General features: G+C 49.0%; 1 protein-coding gene across 12 annotated transcripts in view; it reads left to right on the top strand.

Moving 5' to 3' along the window:
- LOC114777430 (calcium-activated potassium channel subunit alpha-1-like) overlaps window positions 1-3,256 on the top strand; it is a 46,541-nt gene extending 43,285 nt beyond the window's left edge. For 9 of the 12 annotated variants that reach the window (XM_028966990.1, XM_028966982.1, XM_028966989.1 and 6 more), the window contains 2 exons: window positions 1,278-1,306; window positions 2,125-3,256. In XM_028966990.1, coding sequence (XP_028822823.1) covers window positions 1,278-1,306; window positions 2,125-2,276 — 181 coding nt within the window. In that variant the 3' untranslated portion in view covers window positions 2,277-3,256. The remainder of the gene's footprint in view (window positions 1-1,277; window positions 1,307-2,124) is intronic. The other 3 variants (XM_028966994.1, XM_028966993.1, XM_028966991.1) reach the window with 2 other exon arrangements.
- The last annotated feature ends 16,438 nt before the right edge of the window (window positions 3,257-19,694 follow it).

Genomic DNA, 19,694 nt, shown 5'->3' with positions numbered 1-19,694 from the left:
AAGTTTTACTTTATTTTTCTGTTCTCCCCCCTTTCCATGGGCGTGGCCTGAGTGTATTCTCAAGCACAAAACAAAAGTTATTATACGGAAAGGGAGATTGTATTAGCAAAGGTTGGGGCTCACAAAAACGGCCTTCTGTTCCAAAAACTTCACAAATTATGAGCGGAATAAAGAAACCGCACTGCTTCGTCAAAAACCTCCAGATTACAGGCAGGAATTGTCCCTCTGACAATTTGCAGCTTCAGCGGAAAAGTGCCTTTTTATTCAATGCTACACTTCCAACCAAAAGCCTCGCGTTGGACTTCAATGTCCACAATGTCTGAATAATCAGTATTGCAGGGAAGAAAATCTTTATTATCGTCTGCATAGATCCAAATTTATAAAAGTAAAACAAAGTATTATAGTAAAATGCATTATTCGGTGTCATTCTAGGAAGCACCACTAGGTGGTGCTGAAGCTTTATAGATTTTACATTCTGCCTGATGTAAATCCACAAAAGGCGAGTGAAGTTGAGCCGGCACCAGGCAGTGAATTGGCCCATAAGGTCTCCTGGACCTCCTCCGAATCATCACCGACGCCCCTCTGCATCGAAGCATGAACTTGGCACGTGAATGAAAGTAGAACTACGGCTCTGCGGGCGGCACGTTCTGCACGCTCTGCCCTTCAAAATACTGAAATTGTTTATGAAGCTGTGCTAATGCCGCGGATATTCATCTCCAGCGCCCGCTGATGGTGCCCAAGTGGCGACTCGGGTCAGTAAGTGACGCTCCTCTCCTCTTGTCTGTTTGCCCCCTCATCACGCCACTTTCTGAATGATTTCAGTATTTCAAAGGCCATATCAGATGCATGCTGGGGATTAAACGGTAACTTCATATTTCAGCATTTTTTTCCCTCTGTACATATATCTACATGTACATGTATTATTTTCACACGTACATGTTTCATTTCCTGACATTTTAAATAAAAGGAGACAATAAACAACCAAAGTGAATCAGCAAATAAAGCAACATGGTTTCGGAAAAAAAATTAATTGTCTTTTTTTTTATTTTTTTTTTTTTATTATTTTTATTTCTCATGGCCGCGCAAAAATACTTTCACCGATGCATGGTCATTAGTCCACTGCACTAACCTGTATTTTTATTGGCACACCCACCCTGCACACCCTACATTCAGCATTTCAGACAATGTAGGGTGGGTGTTTCTAATAAAATGCCTGTAAATATGATCAAAACTCCACCTGTCACTCGAATTAATTAAGACCACTTCTCTTTCTTAAGTGCAACCAGGATGAATAGACGGGCCCAAGGTACGACAGCGAATGATTCTGCATGAACGGTTTGATTTGGAGTGAGTTGCTGAACTTTCACTCTGTGCTCTGCTTCAGTTTCTCGATTGAAAGCAAAGCTGCTCTTACGGCTTCTTCCACCGGCGCATCACACTGGACCATCTCTGCTGTGCATGCGTGTCACAAACGTAGTTTTATTGCCATTTCAGTCATCTGTAGCTCCAGTAGTCTCTATGGATATAACGATGCACCATGAATTGGCAGAAAGTTTTTCATATAAAACCGGTTGAGATTTTGCACAGCTTATATAAATAAATTAAAAATTCAGCGATAATTTACCTGCAGCTCATTCCGGGAAAGTTCCACCATTGAGTCGCAAAGAATCGCAAGATGGGTGCATCGTTACATCTCTAGAAGATGCTGAAATTTGCATGACTGCAGCGCGGCAGAAGGAGCATGGTGGCGGGACAAGCGCCTCTAATGTCTACAAGATCTCAGATCATGGTCCTCAAAGTCCTCACTTCTCCACCGGGATCATGTCTTTACTGTCTGGATTTGCATGGGTCATTACAGAAATGCATGTTGTGGCCTCCAAAATCCGCGCTTCGGGGAAAATTAAATTACGTTTGGATTTGAGGACCAGATTTGCAAAAGGCTGGTGGCCACTTTTCCTCTTTATGTGTTCAAGTTTGAAATATGAAAATCAAGTTTCACCCTCTCCAAAGATACAGATGCCTTTCAGCCCCTTGTCTAATAATGAATAACGTGAGGCTCATACAAATGTTTCCTTCTTTCCCCCTTAATTCTTTTCCTGAATCGTGAATTGCCCTCCTGGACAGAAAAGACGTGGTTTACGGATGATCCGGAAAATGCATTTCCGAGGAACATTCAGATCAAGCCGCTGAACCCTCACGCGGCCAATCAAGCCAATCAGTACAAATCCATGAGCAACGTGATCCCGCCCATCCGAGAGGTGGAGGATGAATGCTGATATGCTTCGCATCCGAACTTCAATATATGTATAAGTATTGTATATCGTATGCATTCAATGTACAGACAATCGTATTAAAACACAGCCACATATTTCATTAACAATATTTCATCCGCTTCTAGTGTACCTTAACTTCTGGACCTACTCTTGGAGAGTGATGGTCACCCGAGGTGTGTGCGGTTTGTGCCTTAGCCATTACGGATTGGATCTACAGAATATTTCACCCGTCCGCTATAAATGCGCAGCAGAATGTTGCTAATTTGAATAGTTATGAATAGTATGATTCTAAATTTGATCTTGGACTATGTTCTATCATACATCACTTGAACTTTGCATGATTTTGAGTAAATACGGCCAAAAACATGGTCAGATTTTCACTCTCCTAATTAGAAAATGTCAAAAATGAGACAGAAAAAATATTACACTTGATTATTTACTAACCGAGGGGAAGTACGGTCAGCATCGGTGCTGGCTTGCAGAAATGTCACTGGCCGGTCACCGGATCATGTCCCTAAACTGCGGCGGTGAAGCGTCCTGGTAGGATTGAGCTGCTGGAAGGGAGCTTTGAAACACGTCGCCACGTATTGCGTAAAGTGGGCATCTCTGGATCCTTCTTTGGTCAAATCCACTGCCTGGCACAGGGGTGGCATGGTGTCGTAAAGGCGCTTTTTTTCTGTTGACTCCCAGCGCAGCTCAATCGCACTCGGACAGCTTCGTTCTTCGTCTCGTTCTTCAAAGTTCCAACAGCCAATAGGACAAGTGGAAGCCCTCAGGTCCGCGTGTCTTTTTATCATTATTATTACTTCTAGTAAACCGTTGCCTATGTAGAGTTATCATGTTAAAATGCGAACGAGCACGTTCAGTGAAAATGACACGGATGAATGAACGTACGTCATTTTTCCGTGTTTCCGTCTTCGTGCATCCACATCTGCAACTGAATGAGAAGCGTTCATGAACCAGTCGATTAGAATATGAACGTTGCATTCATCTTTCTACACGCCGTATGCTGCATGCATGTAAAGTGTGGAACGTTTACAGTGTAAAAGCGAACATGCAAAGACCGTATAGTCTTACGTGTAACCACAGGTCCATTAGATGTATTCTACACTACTGTACATCAGTTTCCTTGCATATGTCAAGTATTTTATTGCTATGTTTAATCTTGTCATTATTGTTCCCTGGACCTGAGGTCTCAGTGCCAGGGAAGTGCCAGGCTATGGTAGCACCAAAGAAGGGTTCCTACAGTCCCACTTCAGCAAAAAGTGGCGTTTAGTTACCAATTTTTCGGAATGTCGGCGTGAGAATGATGTTCTTGTTTATCAGCACAGGGCTATCTTAACAACTCCATAACCAAGAGTCCACTTCTAACATGAGCGTAATCTACCAACGGAAAAACTTTTTCTGGAAACAAACAAAAAAAAAAATCTCTTGACAATCCTGTTGTCGATTTATCTTGTACAAAATGTATGTAAATATCTTGTATAGCACCTCATTTTGTATTTTCACTGAAATAAAAATGGATGTATTTGTGTTGTATGGATGGAGTTCTTCTTTTTTTTTTGGCAGGAGGTGAACATTTACAGCATAAAATCCTCGTACGGAACGGTGCATATTTTTAAAATCCCATATTGTAGTACAGATGTAGCACGCTGTAATACGAGCATATAAAGGAGATTTGTGCTGTTTTGTCTGAGTTTATAAGGTACTTTAATGCCCTGGAGTTACATGCGTTATCAATAAACCGAATCCCGGCAATGAAAGTATTTTACCAGCGTGAATGTACTATTAATGACAGCTGTGGAAACCCCCCGTTTTGAAGCATCTGTTGGATCCGGTGGTGAAGGCGAGTCGATACCGACCTCAGAGGATGCCGGGAAGCTCCGGTGCGACAATCGTTTCCATGACAATGCGCCGCACTTGGTCCTGATAAACAGCGACCCTTTACCGAAACGCCGGGTCGTTGTGGCCGCGTGTCAAATCAATGTCAAGAGCGCCGCTGATTAAGCCGTCCTGTCCCCGCGCGGACCGGGTGTCAATACTGGCGGGTCGAGGGGCCGCCGTCAGATGATTGGGCCGGAATGGCCATCAGTCAGGCAGCTGGAGCGGCCTAATGATTCCCCGTGCAGCCTATTAGAAGGACATGACAATTTAATCTTGTTAGCCGAGGAAGAAATAAGTGACCTTGGTGCCGGGGTCTGATGCTGAACCGGATTGACGGGGGAAGATAAATCTTTGCTTGCGGCCGGTAAAAGAATGAAAGAGCCTCCGAAGGCACCGGTTCTCATGGAGCTCCACCTGCCAGCCGGCGCGTATACGTTTAATCTCCGAATGTTCTTCAGTCCGCAGAATGTAGAACCATCCAGATGTAGAGAGGTGATCCACTGCCAAATAATGCTTGTCCTCTCTAGAACATCCGATTCTACGTTAAAATCCCACACAGGTCCAGCAGATAATCGTATCTGCCATGGTGTCACACGGGTGTCACGTTTTCTCTCGCTGATTATCCCTAACTGCTCAGTTTCTCCATTGGAGCACGTCCCTGGTCTCACCCAGGTCAGGTTGTGCAGTTTAGAGTCACCATTTCACATAGTGTACATGCCATTGGACGACGGAGTCACCTTATTACACCTCATGCATCTTCATGGCTGATATAATAATGCTGAACTGAAATGAATCTCATAGCACAAGTCCTGTATCAGGTTGCTGCAGAGGCACCTGTTCGCACGGTGACATTTCCATCTGGCAACTTATTCATTTTTCCTGTTTGTTGAAAGGATTCCACCTCAAATGCATATTGCAGACTTCAGGACATTCAGAACTGTTTATCCTGGAGTTCGACGGGGCTCTATGCCGACATGCCAAACGTGAAACCCTCCGGCAGATCCGCCTCTCCTTCGGAAACCCGTCTGGACGTGAACGTGTATTTGTCCTGAAAATTCTATAGATCATTTTGTCCCTTGTTGGGTGGTCTAGTAATTTGGAGCGATTTCCCCTCATATTTCACCGAGGAGGAACCGAGTATGAGCGCCCTCCGCCAACAATGAAAAAGGTAGAACCAAAACAGCAAATAATTCAATGTCATCCGGACTATTAGTTTCTGCATTTTTCCACCCGGAGCTGTTGTGCGTTCGGGGTCTAATTTAATGGCTGATTGCGCGACTGGGCGTGTCTCGATGGTCCCGTTAATATACGACGTGCATCTAGTTATTTATGAATTTTCTTAATGTTGCTGCACCGCCGGAGTGTTGACACGACGCGCCTCGCGATCCGACTCACTTTGAAGCCATTCCGGGCCGCCCCCGGGGCAGGCCGCGTTCCCGCAGACATCTGTCTGGAGGCCGTAAGAAAAACAGGCCATGTGTCTGCACAGATGCCGCGAGCTTTTAGTGCACAGGCCCTGCATGCCAGGCCGCGGCAGCATGTTTTGCGCCAAAGGCCACGCATGCATTTTGCATTACTTCACTCTTTGATACTGTAATGAGTGATGAGAGCCGGGAAGCTGTGTCGCTCCCTGCATGGACCGCTGCTTTATTGAAACAAATGGCCAGGGCGGGCTGGACCAAAATGGGGGAAAAATGGGGGGAACCATCTATAATCTAAAGATCTGGAGGAACCTTCATGCATTAAATTCAAAGTAAAAAAATATAAAGGGCGCTGTTTTTGGACACGCCCTTTTCGTATAAAACTTTACATTTTTTTTTACATTTCCAGCATTTACCACACGCCCTTATCCAGAGCTCCTTACACTCATTAGTGACAGGGACAGTCCCCCTTGAGACACTCATTTACATTTACGGCATTTACCGGACGCCCTTCTCCAGAGCGACTTACAGTCAGTAGTTACAGGGACCGTCCCCCCCTGGAGACACTCAGGGTTAAGTGTCTTGCTCAGGGACACAATGGTAGTAAGTGGGGTTTGAACCCGGGTCTTCTGGTTTATAGGTGAGTGTCTCTACCCGCTAGGCTACTAAATTAGGTGTATAAGCTGCACCTAAATAAAATGAAGCAAATCGTAAGATGTAGCAAAAATGCCAGAACTTCAAACATTTTCATCAATATTTCCTTCTAGCAGCAAGATTTATGAATGTCTGCTGATGTGGGGCCAACAGAAGCGGCGTCCTGATGCACTCGAGCAAGATCTTCTACCCAAGGCCTAGTCGGGTTTGATTGGAGTCGGCGGACGCGCCTCCGGTCATGAATTATGGAGGCCGAACAACCTTCAGACCCGACGGTGTGAATTTCCGCAGCCGTGACCCCCCGGCAAGGCCGGCCGATAAATCCCACGTCCGCGGCGCTCCGTTTAATCGCTGTCACTTTACATACGAAGCGGATTTAAAGGGCCGGTACGCCCGTTGCAGCATGCGCGACGGGCAGTGTAATTACTCGGAAGCCTCTTGTGGAAATAGCAGGGCGGCGTCAGGGTCCATTTCAGTATAATTGGCTCGAGAATAATTTATGACATTAATTGCCACATTATCGACTGGCTGTCAGCTCTGCGGGCAGACGGTCCATCCGTCTTCGGCAGACATGGCTAGCCGGGCTCGCGAGAAGGTTGACAAGCTAATTATACCGCCGCCACGTTCGCTGACGGACGTTGCTGATCTGGAATGATGTCGGAAATAAGAGTCCGTAGATGACGAGAGTTAAACATCGCAGGGTGCTGCAGGTTTCAGACCAGGCGTACGGAACCTTCCGGTCTCAAAAAGGCAGGAAGCATCGGGCTTGTTCACTAGTTGCTACCAGTTGGTAGTTCACTGGAAAAAAAGAAATGATCTGTCACCCAGAACATGATCTTGAATTTTAAAATGGGAGGAGCCTGATGACTGACAGCTCTCACGATGCCACGTCCTCATTCTTGACTCTTTCACCCGCACCCATCAGTACGTCTTAAAACCATGAGAACCATTAAACATTGTGGTGCTGTTTATTTATGTCTTTGACCTCAGACCTTTATTATGAAGTACATAGATGTTGAATAGAATAGATGTTGTCATGCAATGTAAAGTAAAGTGAAGTGATTGTCACATGTGACACACAGCAGCACAGCACACGGTGCACACAGTGAAATTTGTCCTCTGCATTTAACCATCACCCTTGGTGAGCAGTGGGCAGCCATGACAGGCGCCCGGGGTGCTTTGCTCAGTGGCACCTCAGTGGCACCTTGGCGGATCGGGATTCGAACCGGCAACCTTCTGATTACGGGACCGCTTCCTTAACCGCTAGACCACCACTGCTGTGCAGAAGCCTTGCTTCTAACCACTGTTTTAAGCCCTGTTTCCTCTTGATTTGCCTGAAAAGCTTGTCGTGATGGCTACCAAACGCTCAAGATAGGATCTGGAAGTTGGGTCTTCTATAATCAGGCCACTGGACTGGTGCAAAGTGGCAGGTCTTTTTTTCTTCTTCCGGTTTTGCCTTTGCTGTGACGGTGATGCACCCTGCCACGCACCAAACTCCGAACATGCCTCAGCGGCTGTCACCTTCGACTCCTTCACGCGCTCACGCCGTCTCCGTAGCGCCGTGACGGCTGTCGGGAAGTCTCCGACGCCGGGCCGTTTCGCCAGAACGCCCCTGTTGACGTTCGCCGCTAATTCAGTCGGGGAATGCGGGGCGGGGGTCGCCACACACCCCCCGAAGCGCACGGCCGCGAAATACGTAAGAGGAATATCATCGCCAGCAGGAAGTCCCGTGTAAAGCAACCTTGCGAGTGCAGATTTGACCTCTGACCTCGCTCAAGCAGCGGCTCCTGCCAGGCGATCCATCACCGGCGCGGGCGCTGTCAGGCTAAGTGGCGGCCGCAGCTGCGCGTCACTCGTCTTAAAGCGAGTTGTGCCGCTCGCTGTGTGACTGAGTCCTGGCAAGGTCCCGGCAGTCGGGGTACAGTCGTCAAACCGGGTCTAATTACCGCGGCCTGACAGGCGGCGCTAACGCGCTAACGGCGACGGGGCGTGGCGCAGACCAGATATTTCTGGTTTAGGTCGGGACTGCTGGATCCCGCGGCACGTTCCCGGCACGGAACGCCGCGCCCTTGAAGATGGACCTGAATGCAGAACGGTGCGGAGCTCGGGGGACGGGGGTCCATTTGCATGTCCTTGCCGATGCTGCTTTTCCGCCTGCAGCTAGCACGAGTGGCGGGAATGCATTATCCAGCAGATTACGTGCGAGCAACAAGAAGACTGGTTATCTGTTGTCGTAAAGTTAAGGTAACAGAATTGGTTAATTTATTATATTTGGCAGGTTTGGCTTATTACCGGTAAGTAATTAGAATCTCGAGGGGCGTGGCTCGGGACATAAAGGAAGTAAAAAGCAGCAGCTCGCGGTTCATGCTGGAGGAGACGGGCGTGTACCGTGGCTCGCGCTGACAGGAAGCAGAGGCACGGGGGGGAGATACTGGTGCCGTGTTAGAGGTGGACATATTCGGCCCTGCCCTTGAGCCTAAGTGGACGTGGCACCTCCCCCCCGCCCCCCGCTCCCGCCAAGCGAGTGCCGCGGTTGACTCGCATCTGGCCCAGGGCCTTGGTGGAGCTCGTTTTCCGACGCACTGTCACCTCACATGAACACTGAGGGCGAGGTGGGAACATCAAACACTCTCACACACACACACACACACACACTATCCATCTCACAGGGATAATGTTCTCCAGCTACTGGTGCCTGCCCGGGGGTGTAGGTAACACACACAGTCAGAAATCATCCACAGCATTCGTCCTCAAGGATTGGGTGTAGTCCTTAGATGACGAAAGGACATTTTACCCGCTCGTCACTTAGGTTAGAGTTAGTGGTGATGTACTCTTCTTCTGCCACTTACCCTCGGGGTCAGCATGGCTTACGACAGAAGGTTCCATTACTGTCATTGATTTCGTATCCAACATGGAAGACGAAAAGATCAAGATTAGCTTATTTAGGACGATAAAGTACGCTGTAAATAGTGGGGCGGGGTGGCCTAGCGGTTAAGGAAGCGGCCCCGTAATCAGAAGTTTGCCGGTTCGAATCCCGATCCGCCAAGGTGCCACTGAGCAAAGCACCGTCCCCACACACTGCTCCCCGGGTACCTGTCATGGCTGCCCACTGCTCACCAAGGGTGATGGGTTAAATGCAGAGGAAATATTTAATTGTGTGCACCGTGTGCTGTGTATCACTTTAAATACACAGTGCGTGAACGGCATATTCATTAGCGTGTGTGCTACTTGATAGCGCTCTGGCTTAGCACAAACTCGAGCTGAAGCGAACAGTCACAAGTTCCTTCAAGGACCACTGGCGCACAAAGGAAGACACCCACTCACGGGGCGGGGCTCTCAGCGGCAAGGTTATCACAGTCCAAAGCGAATGTGTTTCATTAAAAAGACCTGAAGAATGTTGAATACGTGAAGTGAAGTGATTGTCACATGTGATACACAGCAGCACAGCACACGGTGCACACAGTGAAATTTGTCCTCTGCATTTAACCCATCACCCTGAGTGAGCAGTGGGCGGCCATGACAGGCGCCCGGGGATCAGTGTGTGGGGACGGTGGCACCTTGGCGGATCGGGATTCGAACCGGACAACCTTCTGATTACGGGGCCGCTTCCTTAACCGCTAGGCCACCACTGCCCCTGGAGTGGAGATTAATTTGAGATACGGCTCGTTACTTTTTAACACGCGGATCCACGACACTCGCCGGGACGTCGGATGATGAACATCAGCGCGTCACATGATCCCTTAGTGATCAAAAGCCACAGGCTGCTCAATCTTTCATGCAGTTCGCAAAAATGTGATGGTCGTCCACTCACCTGGCATATGTATGGTGTGAGAGCTGTCAATCATGCCTCCTCCCTGTTTAAAAGAAAAAAGTGAAGTGATTGTCACTGATACACAGCAGCACAGCACACGGTGCACACAGTGAAATTTGTCCTCTGCATTTAACCCATCACCCTGGGTGAGCAGTGGGCAGCCATGACAGGCGCCCGGGGAGCAGTGTGTGGGGACGGTGCTTTGCTCAGTGGCACCTCAGTGACATCCTTCTGATTATGGGGCCACTTCCATAACCGCTAGGCCACCGCTGGCCCAACTTTGTTCATAAACTTTGTTCATAAAACCATCTTTGGCCGTAAAAAAAAGATCTTTATTAAAGAGCATGTCTTCTATAGTGCTGGGAAAATGCGTCCCTAAACATTCAAATCCAGTCCGTTCTTGGGTTTTTATGACGGCTTCTGCACCGGATTATTCACTTTATGAGAGAATTTACCTTGAATGCCGGATAAAACCCTGAGCATATTGGTTTTTTAATATCATTTCCCCCGGACATGACCTCCGTCTGCAAATGAACTCCCCACGTGGGAACTTCATTATTTTACAGATGAACGTAGATTTACGTACAAAGCCGCTGTCCGAGTCCCGGGTTCAAAGGCTTCGCTGGGAAGGCCCATGACCTTGGGCTGACCCGCCCTAAATCAGCCGCAGATGTTCGTGGGCCGCGTGACAGGACACTAATGACGGCGCTCGGGGACGGCAGATTTATATCAGACGGGCGCGATGACAGTTCCTGCAGACCACGAGGAGGCACCTTCGCAGACGCGAGACCGGGGCCGGCATTCCAGCGGCCACCAGCTGGTCAGCATCAAACGCCACCGGCGTCCCCCGCGCGCCTGACAGCTCCCATCGAAACGGGGGCTGCGGGCGTGGCCGCGCACCCATGAAAATGCAGCGTTCGGCCGGACGCAGCTCGTCTGAAGGCCGATTCAATTTATTCCGATGACATTTAGCCCCGCCTCGACCCGTGCACCGGTGACAAGGGGACAGGAGCCAGTTTACAAAGACTTTATATCACCGGTCAAAAGGTTCATGATTTCTCTATTTTCCCTTTTCTTAAGCATCCAGTTATGCGGAATAATTGACCTCTGACCCTTCACCTTCTATATTATATTATGGCCACTTAACACCGATAGTAGCCTAGTGGGTAACACACTCGCCTATGAACCAGAAGACCCGGGTTCGAATCCCACTTACTACCATTGTGTCCCTGAGCAAGACACTTAACCCTGAATTGCTCCAGGGAGACTGTCCCCTGTAACTACTGATTGTAAGTCGCTCTGGATAAGGACGTCTGATAAATGCTGTAAATGTAAAATATCCATATTCACCACCTGAATCTACGGAATCTACGGTTTTTAACTAAAGGCTCTAAAGCAATATTCAATATACATATTTTTCTGTGTATTATGTTTTTATCCCTTGTTAATTACCGTCTACGTAAAGCACACGTGCGTGTACGGTGGAATGTTTATCTCACTGCTTGAAATGGTGCTGATGGTGCAGGTCTTTAAACCGCCGTTACGTTATAATATTGGCGTCAGGCACAGGCTCCCGTCAGCGGAGACACGATGTGACGCGGTGACAGTACGCAGAGACGAGAGGGGTCTGAAATAAAAGAACAAGGGATCAAAATAAGTTTGAGTTCTGCGGGGCGCGCCCATCAACACCGATAACTGTCAGCGGAGAGCGCCATGTCACCGCGATGGAAGTGCCACATCACTCCGGGCCGAGACACTCATTTGATTGGAGCGCGTCAGTCAGCCGCCCTGATGCGACCGGACGTGGGCTTCACCTCGGGCATCTCATTAGTCTGCTCCGTACGAAGGAGGCGCGATGAGCGGCGAGGCTTCGCGGTCAGGTTCCTCCGTGTCCGGAGTCCTGGATCATTGCCGACCTCCTCCATCCCCCCCGCGGCCCTCGTACGGAGGGAAATATTGCGCACATTAAGGTCGAAGACGCATTATCATATTACACGGACGGAGGTTGGAGGGCGTCGGCCTGACAGAGCTAATTATAATGGGACATGATACGGCGCTCCGGGTGCATTATGCACTTGGCTGCATGACAAAGCGCACGCTGAGGGAAGAGGGGACAACCTGAAATGGGTTCGGGTCAGGCATACTGCTCATGTTTCCACAACGGGACGGTATGAAGTGCAGTACGGTCGCTGTGAGTCGAATCCCCGAACCACCAACCATTTATATTTACGATATTTACCAGACGCCCTTATCCAGAGCGACTTACAGTCAGTAGTTACAGGGGACAGTCCCTGCCTGGAGACACTCAGGGTTAAGTGTCCTGCTCAGGGACACGATGGTAGTAAGTGGGGTTTGAACCTGGGTCTTCTGGTTCATAGGCGAGTGTGTTACCCACTGGGCTACTACCACCCTATATATAATAACCTATATATAATGACATTATTACGGGTCCACCACTGCCGCTATATGATCGATTGATAGAATTTAACAAACAATGAATGAAATAAATATAAAAGATAGTTTCAATAATAATTGTAGGCAGCTTTAATAAGGAATAAATTCACTAATTACACTTTATGCTTCAACAAGTTTGACTGAAGAAACGTTGAGTGAACAGAAAGAAATGATAATGAAACACCAGACATGTTTGGTCGATTACGCCATAATTGCACGTGGGTCATGGTGGTTGCCGCCGGAAACAGATTCCATCAGTAATAATAAAAAAAAAGAAAATTCCCGTGGGCCCGGCGGGCCCGATTAGCCTGAACGCCGCAGGCCTTTTGTTTCATCTCATTTGCACCGACCTGCCTGTAATTGACCCGAACTGTTCCAGAGCGCCGATGACATCACCGCGCCGGGCGTAAAAAAATGTCACGCTGAAGCCGGTCGAGAGGGCCATACTGCCGGATGTCACCGAATATGGCATATAAAGCAGTATCTGAAGGAGCCAGTGTGGCGGCCTTCTCTCCGTCCATCTGTGTGCGGAAGACTCGGTAATTCCGTCCTCGTGATTGGAGGTGGCAGGCCATTTGTCACTGTCCCGCCCCCCCGCCGCCTTGCTTTTGGGCCGAACTTGGCGTTTTAATCACCGGTAAACGGTCAGAGTGGCTCCAGATGCTGCGTTAACTCGGCTTGCTTTGCTGATGACGGCGCTCGGCCCGGAGCAGCTGCGCGCCGGCGGAGCGGGACGTGTCCCAGCCGCCGGCAGACGGCCTCCGTCCACTGCGCTTTCCGCGGGAAAATTACGCCTTTTATTTCATTTATTACCAGGCAAACGCACCAATCCCGTTTGGCCCGTACATTTTCATTCGGATCGCGCAGCAGCTGCCGCCTTGGTGTGTTCTGGTGATCTGAGCAACGCTTTCACATTTCTGCTCAATTTCTCAGCATGGAGATGCATGATGCTGGATCCAGAAACCTTCTTTTTCCGACAAGTTCAGACTTATCATCTCTAGAAACCCCAACGAGAATTGCTGGTGTCTTCGTCTGGGATAAAAGTAAAGTAAAGTAAAGTAAAGTAAATGTGAGGCGACAAGACATTCCGATTACAAACTAGGACAAACTTTCACTGCTTTTCACTGACTTTTCGTGGTCAGACGTGGAATTGAACGTCCGCTTCCCGCTCGGATAAGCGGCGCTGCGATGTTTCGGGGGTCCAACAGGTGGCAGGAACACACAGTAGAGCCGGCTGAAAACGGCGGGAACAAACGACGCCATTTCACAATTACAAAAAGAAAAGAAACAAGTCATTCTTCCACGGGTCGTCCTCTGAAGAATGTCCACAACGCTCCCGTTCAATATCCTCTCGGCTGGGCTTTCATTTCCTAAAGACGGCGTTTAGAGGCGGTCCCGGTCTGCCCCGACTAATTTCCTCCACGGCTGACGGATCAGAGGCCCTCCCCGCCGATGCCCTGTCAGGGCCCACAAAAGGCCCCGCTAATCCCGCTGCTTGTTCGCAATTAATCTTCCCATTTGCCACACTATTAGACCCTACCACCCACGGGCTGTGGCCCGAGTGCCACCGAGCCCCGCCCCTCCCCAGGAGGCGGGGGTGTCAATCAGGCGTCTGCGGGACCGCGGCCCCTGTTCATCCCAGAAGCCCCACCGGGTTTCGTCCTCTCCTCCTCCGCTCAGCTGCTGTCTATATACGTTTTAAAAGTCTATATCGGAATACTCTTCAGCGTTGTCAACTATAACGAGTATATTCGTGCCACGCCACTCGACAACTCGTCTTCGGCAGTTAAAGCGCCATTGTGCGGCAGACAAAAGGCCGGCCCGCCCCTTTCACCGCCTCAGATCTAAATCTAAAGCACTTAGGCCGCTAAGGACGCGAGGAAACCAGAAGATTTGTCGGCTGGAAGGAGCTGCGGGGAATGTGCAAAGCGGACCGGGGACTTTGTAATCCAAGATCAATGGGATCGACGCCGGCTGATCGTGACAGACTAATGCCGGCCGCCGATTTCTCTGAGAACAATAACGCGCCACCTGCCGCATATTTAATAACGCGTAAACAGCGCTCCGCTTTACCTCCCGACGCATCTGGACGCCGAGACAATGTGCCGAGGACGAGGCAAATCGGCCCTGACAGCGACATCAAAGGCTTCACTCGGGGGCTTTACCGCCGCTGAAGACACCGGAATGCTGTTGCCAAGCGTCGGACCACAACCCGGGGCGGGGCCACACCGGTCAGCCGGGGTTAACCGGCTCTTCAGATCCGGCCACCTTCGTTTTTTTTTTTGCATTTCGCAACAATATTAAAAGTGAATATTTAGATGAACTTGTAACCTTCTTCTGTATAGAAACCAGAACAGAGTGAATAAAAAGATTGTATTCATAGTTGGGGGTCCTAGTGAACCAGAACTGGTCACTTCATCCATACGGCCGTCTGGTAAATGCCCTAAAACGTAAATGTAAATGTAAAAGCGCGCCTTTATTAAACCGAATGCGCGTACGTAGCAGACAACAGGCGCCCGCTTCGTACCTGGACGCCACCCAGAACGTCCCAAATCGGTCGGGCCGGACATTAAACAGCGGCTGCATCGCTGCAAGGTTTGTGCAACGTTCAGGTCTGAGAGTGTCACCGTAAGGGACATTTGACCTGACTGGGGCAACAAGTAGGCTCCACCCCCGTCCCGAGTTGGAACATGCGAGGAGGAGTCAAATGTGGAAATGATGTGGTTCTGCATGATAACTGGCTGCATTTTTCAGGTCAAAGGCCCTCAACCTGAGACATACTAATGAATGGTGGATCGATAAAAGCGACAGCGAGATACGATCAGGAGCGGCGGCGCTTGTAAACGGCCCGCTGTGCCGCTCGCTTTGCCGATAAAACAAACTGCCGCTCGTCAGCGTGGTTTATCGGCCACATAACGCTGTCGGCTCGTACTACAGGCCCTGGGCCGATCATCAAACCGCCTAATCTCCGGCCAAACAGTTATCCCTTCCAGACCCCCCTCGTGCACTTAGCGCCCACTTAACATTTTATCCACCACAGCGATATGGAGGCCGTGTACTGAGTGGGTCCTCCGGAATATTTGGGGCTTAAAAAAAAGGGATATAAATCATTTGAAAAGTGCAATGTTTTTAAAAAAAAAACTATGACACTGCAGGAATAAGTGAAAATGTTTTAAAAATGACATCTTTCTCCTTTTTTATGTAGCATTGCTGCGTTCATGCTCACAATTTTACATTTACAGTATTTACCGGACGCCCTTATCCAGAGCGACTTACAGTCAGTAGTTACGGGGACAGTCCCCCCCTGGAGACACTCAAAAGTGTCTTGCTCAGGGACACAATGGTAGTAAGTGGGGTTTGACAATTTTATATTAAATCAGACCAACAAGAACGTGTCCCTGTCCAATATAAAAGGTGGGATAAACTTGTACATTCTACTTGTAATCCACCAGCGATAATTATTACAAATAAAGTTTTTTTTTTACATTTTAGCCATATAAAATTAGTCTTTTGTTCCATTTTATAAGAAACCTGCTACCGGTCCTATCAGCTGGGACACCTAATACCTTCTCTCAAGCAGAAACAAACGTACTGAGTCTTGATGCTTATTGATCACTGTTACGTCCCTGGACGTACGTCGTGGGAGGAGTTGAAGCCTACCAGCTCCACCTACCATCTGCCATTGGTCACCACAACCTATATAAAGAGACTTTGGATGGTGTTCGGGAGGTCCCCAGGGTCTGCTGGGCCCTTACACTTTTGGGAGGTCCCCAGGGTCCACGGAGACCTGCAAGGAGCTCTGTTGGGGATCTCATTCATGTTTCTTTGTTGCTTTGTGTGATCCACCCTTTGTTGTTAGTCTGTATTAGCCTGTTAGCTTTATGCGCCATTTTTGTGAACTTTTGTGCATGTTTGAGTTGTCCTTGCTGGACCGTCCCTTCCTTTAGTCTGTGCTGATGTTGGTTAGCTGTGCTGCGTCCTTGTTAATATAAGCACTGTTTGTGTGCTTTGTTCGGTTGTGTGTGTCACAGGGGACGTCCTCCTCTCCACACCCTCGTCGCGTTTCTTAGACCCCTGGACTTAGGAACGTGACGATCACATCGTGGAGAAAGGGTTGAATTTGCATCCAGTGTTGAAATTGTGATGTCACAATCTCTTGAAAAGGCCAGAGCTTTGCTGCAAGTCGTGTCCATTCGTCCTCCATACAAAAGAGACTCCCGCCACCGGGTCCCTGTAGCAGGCAGGTGACCCGTCGGCAGGGACTAATCCGCTAAGAATAAGTAATAACAGAGAACGGCGGGGCTTTCGGAGAAGCCGATGCTGAGCCGGTTGAGAGTGGCGTGGGACGGCACGGCCAGCAGAAATCTCTTTCTTACACCCGGAGATGAAAGCAGATTGGCACCTCGGATTACCAGCCAAAGCTCATGCATTATGTCAAAAACACGCACCAGGAGCAAAACCCGGTCAGTCACATAAACCGACGTCGGGTGGAGGCCACAGCACCTAACCAGGAGAATATGGGGGACTTGCCCACATTTACATAATGCAAGGTGGCTTACCATGTGCTTTCATTTTACCATCAATTATCACGGTAATTAGTAACACACTCGCCAATGAACCAGAAGACCCAGGTTCAAATGCCACTTACTACCATTGTGTCCCTGAGCAGGACACTTAACCCTAAGTTGCTCCAGGGGGACACTGTCCCTGTAACTACTGACCGTAAGGTTCTCTGGATAGTTGAAATTGACATTTGTTGAGTTTTTGATACACATTTAGGGCCATGTTTTCCCAGGGCAAGATCAGATGTAGCACACGGAGCATGCTCACCAATTTACAGAAATAAACAGATAGAAAACTTGTTTTGTTCCTATAACACGTTTAGGTTTTGTATCTGCAACTTCTGTAAAAGTTACATATGCATAAAGTGTTGCTTTTGCTACTCAACACACGTACAGTACAGTCAATCTAGCAATATGAAAGTGAAGTAAAGTGAAGTGATTATCATTGTGATACACAGCAGCACAGCACATGGTGCACACAGTGAAATTTGTCCTCTGCATTTAACCCATCACCCTGAGTGAGCAGTGGGCAGCCATGACAGGTGCCCGGGGAGCAGTGTGTTGGGACGGTGCTTTGCTCAGTGGCAGCTTGGCAGATCGGGATTCGAACCGGCAACCTTCTGACTACGGGGCCGCTTCCTTAACCGCAAGGCCACCACTGCCCCAGTGACAGTGAAACACCGCGGCACAGCACACGGTGTCACGGTGAAACATGTCCTCTGCTTTTAACCATCACCCTTGGTTGAGCAGTGGGCAGCCATGACAGGAGCTCAGGACCTCAGTGGCACCTTGGCAGTTCGGGATTCGAACCCGCAACCTTCCAATTACAGGGTGCGCTTACTTACCTGCTAGGCCACCCACTGCCCCACATTGTGATATTGCATAATAAGGAGAAACAAGGTAGTCAGTATTATGATTATTTTACATTTACAATATTTACCCGACGCCCTTATCCAGAGTGACTTACAGTCAGTAGTTACAGGGACAGTCAGGGTTACATATCCTGCTAAGGGACATGATGGTAGTAAGTGGGGTTCGATGCTGGGACTGCTAGACTTCTGCCATCACCGGGGGCAGTGTTGGCATAGCGGTTAAGGAAACGGCCCGTAATCAGAAGGTTGCCGGTTCGAATCCTGAACCAACAAGGTGCCACTGAGGTCCCCTGGATGAAGGTCCCGTCCCCACACACTGCTACCCGGGCGCCTGTCATGGCTGCCCACTGCTCACCAAGGGTGATGGTTAAATACAGAGGACACGTTTCACCGTGTGCACCGTGTGCTGTGCTGCTGTGTATCACAATGACAATCACTTCACTTTCAATTAATGGTTGAAATTGTGATATTATGTCGTCCAAAATACTTTGATATTTTTGACACAACTTCGGTATGGCAAATATTTTTACTCCTGTATGTAGTGCACAAAATGTGGAAGTCCATGCTAATTTGTAATATCAATTATTAGCTGATTATATATATTTCTTTTAACATTTATAGTGATTGTCTGGCTCTCCAGAAATCCAATTTCTGGTGTCCAATTTCAAACGGAAGACTTCATTACTGCTCGACATCTCTTTAAAGGGACGACTCCGTGTGTCACGACTCCGTATGTCACCGCTGCACATGTGCTGCTCGTGTACCCGTCGGTGTATGTAGATCCTCGCTCTCTCCTCCCATGACAAAGTGCGGCATCGTTACAAAAGCAGCCAGGAATTCCCGAGCCTGCTCCCCAACCAGCTTCCATGACCTCCCCCTCGGGTCCCATTTCATCTTCTGCTCCCTCTTGCATGGCACACGTCATCGCTGCCGTTCTCTGCCGTAATTGCACGTGAAAGATCCCCCCGCGCCCCGCTTTGATAACGCCGGGATGCCCGAGCGGCTATCGAGGAGGTGCTCTCTCCACCTGTCCGAGACAGACAGCTCCTTCAGCGGCGCGACAGATCTCCCAGCCCCGCTGTCATCGCCGCGGCGGGGAGGGGCTTTGTGCCGGGGAACAGTGCGCGTTGAGCCACGCGGCAGCTGGCATTCGCCGGGCCCTAATCTCCTGACCGGTCCTCCACCGACCTTCTGCCGCCCTGTCCATCAGGTGTGTCTTCCTGGGGTCACCTTACCGGAATCAACCAACCTTAATCCCGAGCCCAGACGGCGACCCTCAAGCACGGCACAAGTACCAACAATCCAAAATGTTGCACTTCGGGGCTTTTCAACCATTTTCTAGGCGCCACATGAAATGTCTTCATGTTGGGAGAGTTAATTCATCTTTTCTAGGGTTGAATTCTCTAGCTAGCTCTAGCATCAAGCTAGGTATAGGAGCAAACCGCGTTGGCATGTTGGCCCATAGAGGATCGTTTCCGGGTCATTTCCTATAGTCGTATAGAAAATTACTGTCATATTAATGCAAAGCAAACCTCATTACATACTTCATTTGTGGTGGTAGTAGCCTAGTGGGTAACACACTCGCTTATGAACCAGAAGACCCAGGTTCAAATCCCACTTACTACCATTGTGTCCCTGAGCAAGGCACTTAACCCTGAGTGTCTCCAGGGGGGGACTGTCCCTGTAAATACTGACTGTAAGTCGCTCTGGATAAGGACGTCTGGTAAATGCTGTAAATGTAAACCTAAAATTTGAGACATCCC

Source organism: Denticeps clupeoides, chromosome 2 (assembly GCF_900700375.1).
Source record: "Denticeps clupeoides chromosome 2, fDenClu1.1, whole genome shotgun sequence".
NCBI classification, from domain to species: Eukaryota; Metazoa; Chordata; class Actinopteri; order Clupeiformes; family Denticipitidae; genus Denticeps; species Denticeps clupeoides.
Note: the sequence above shows the minus strand (reverse complement) of the source record. Positions and strands in the feature narration are given on the sequence as shown.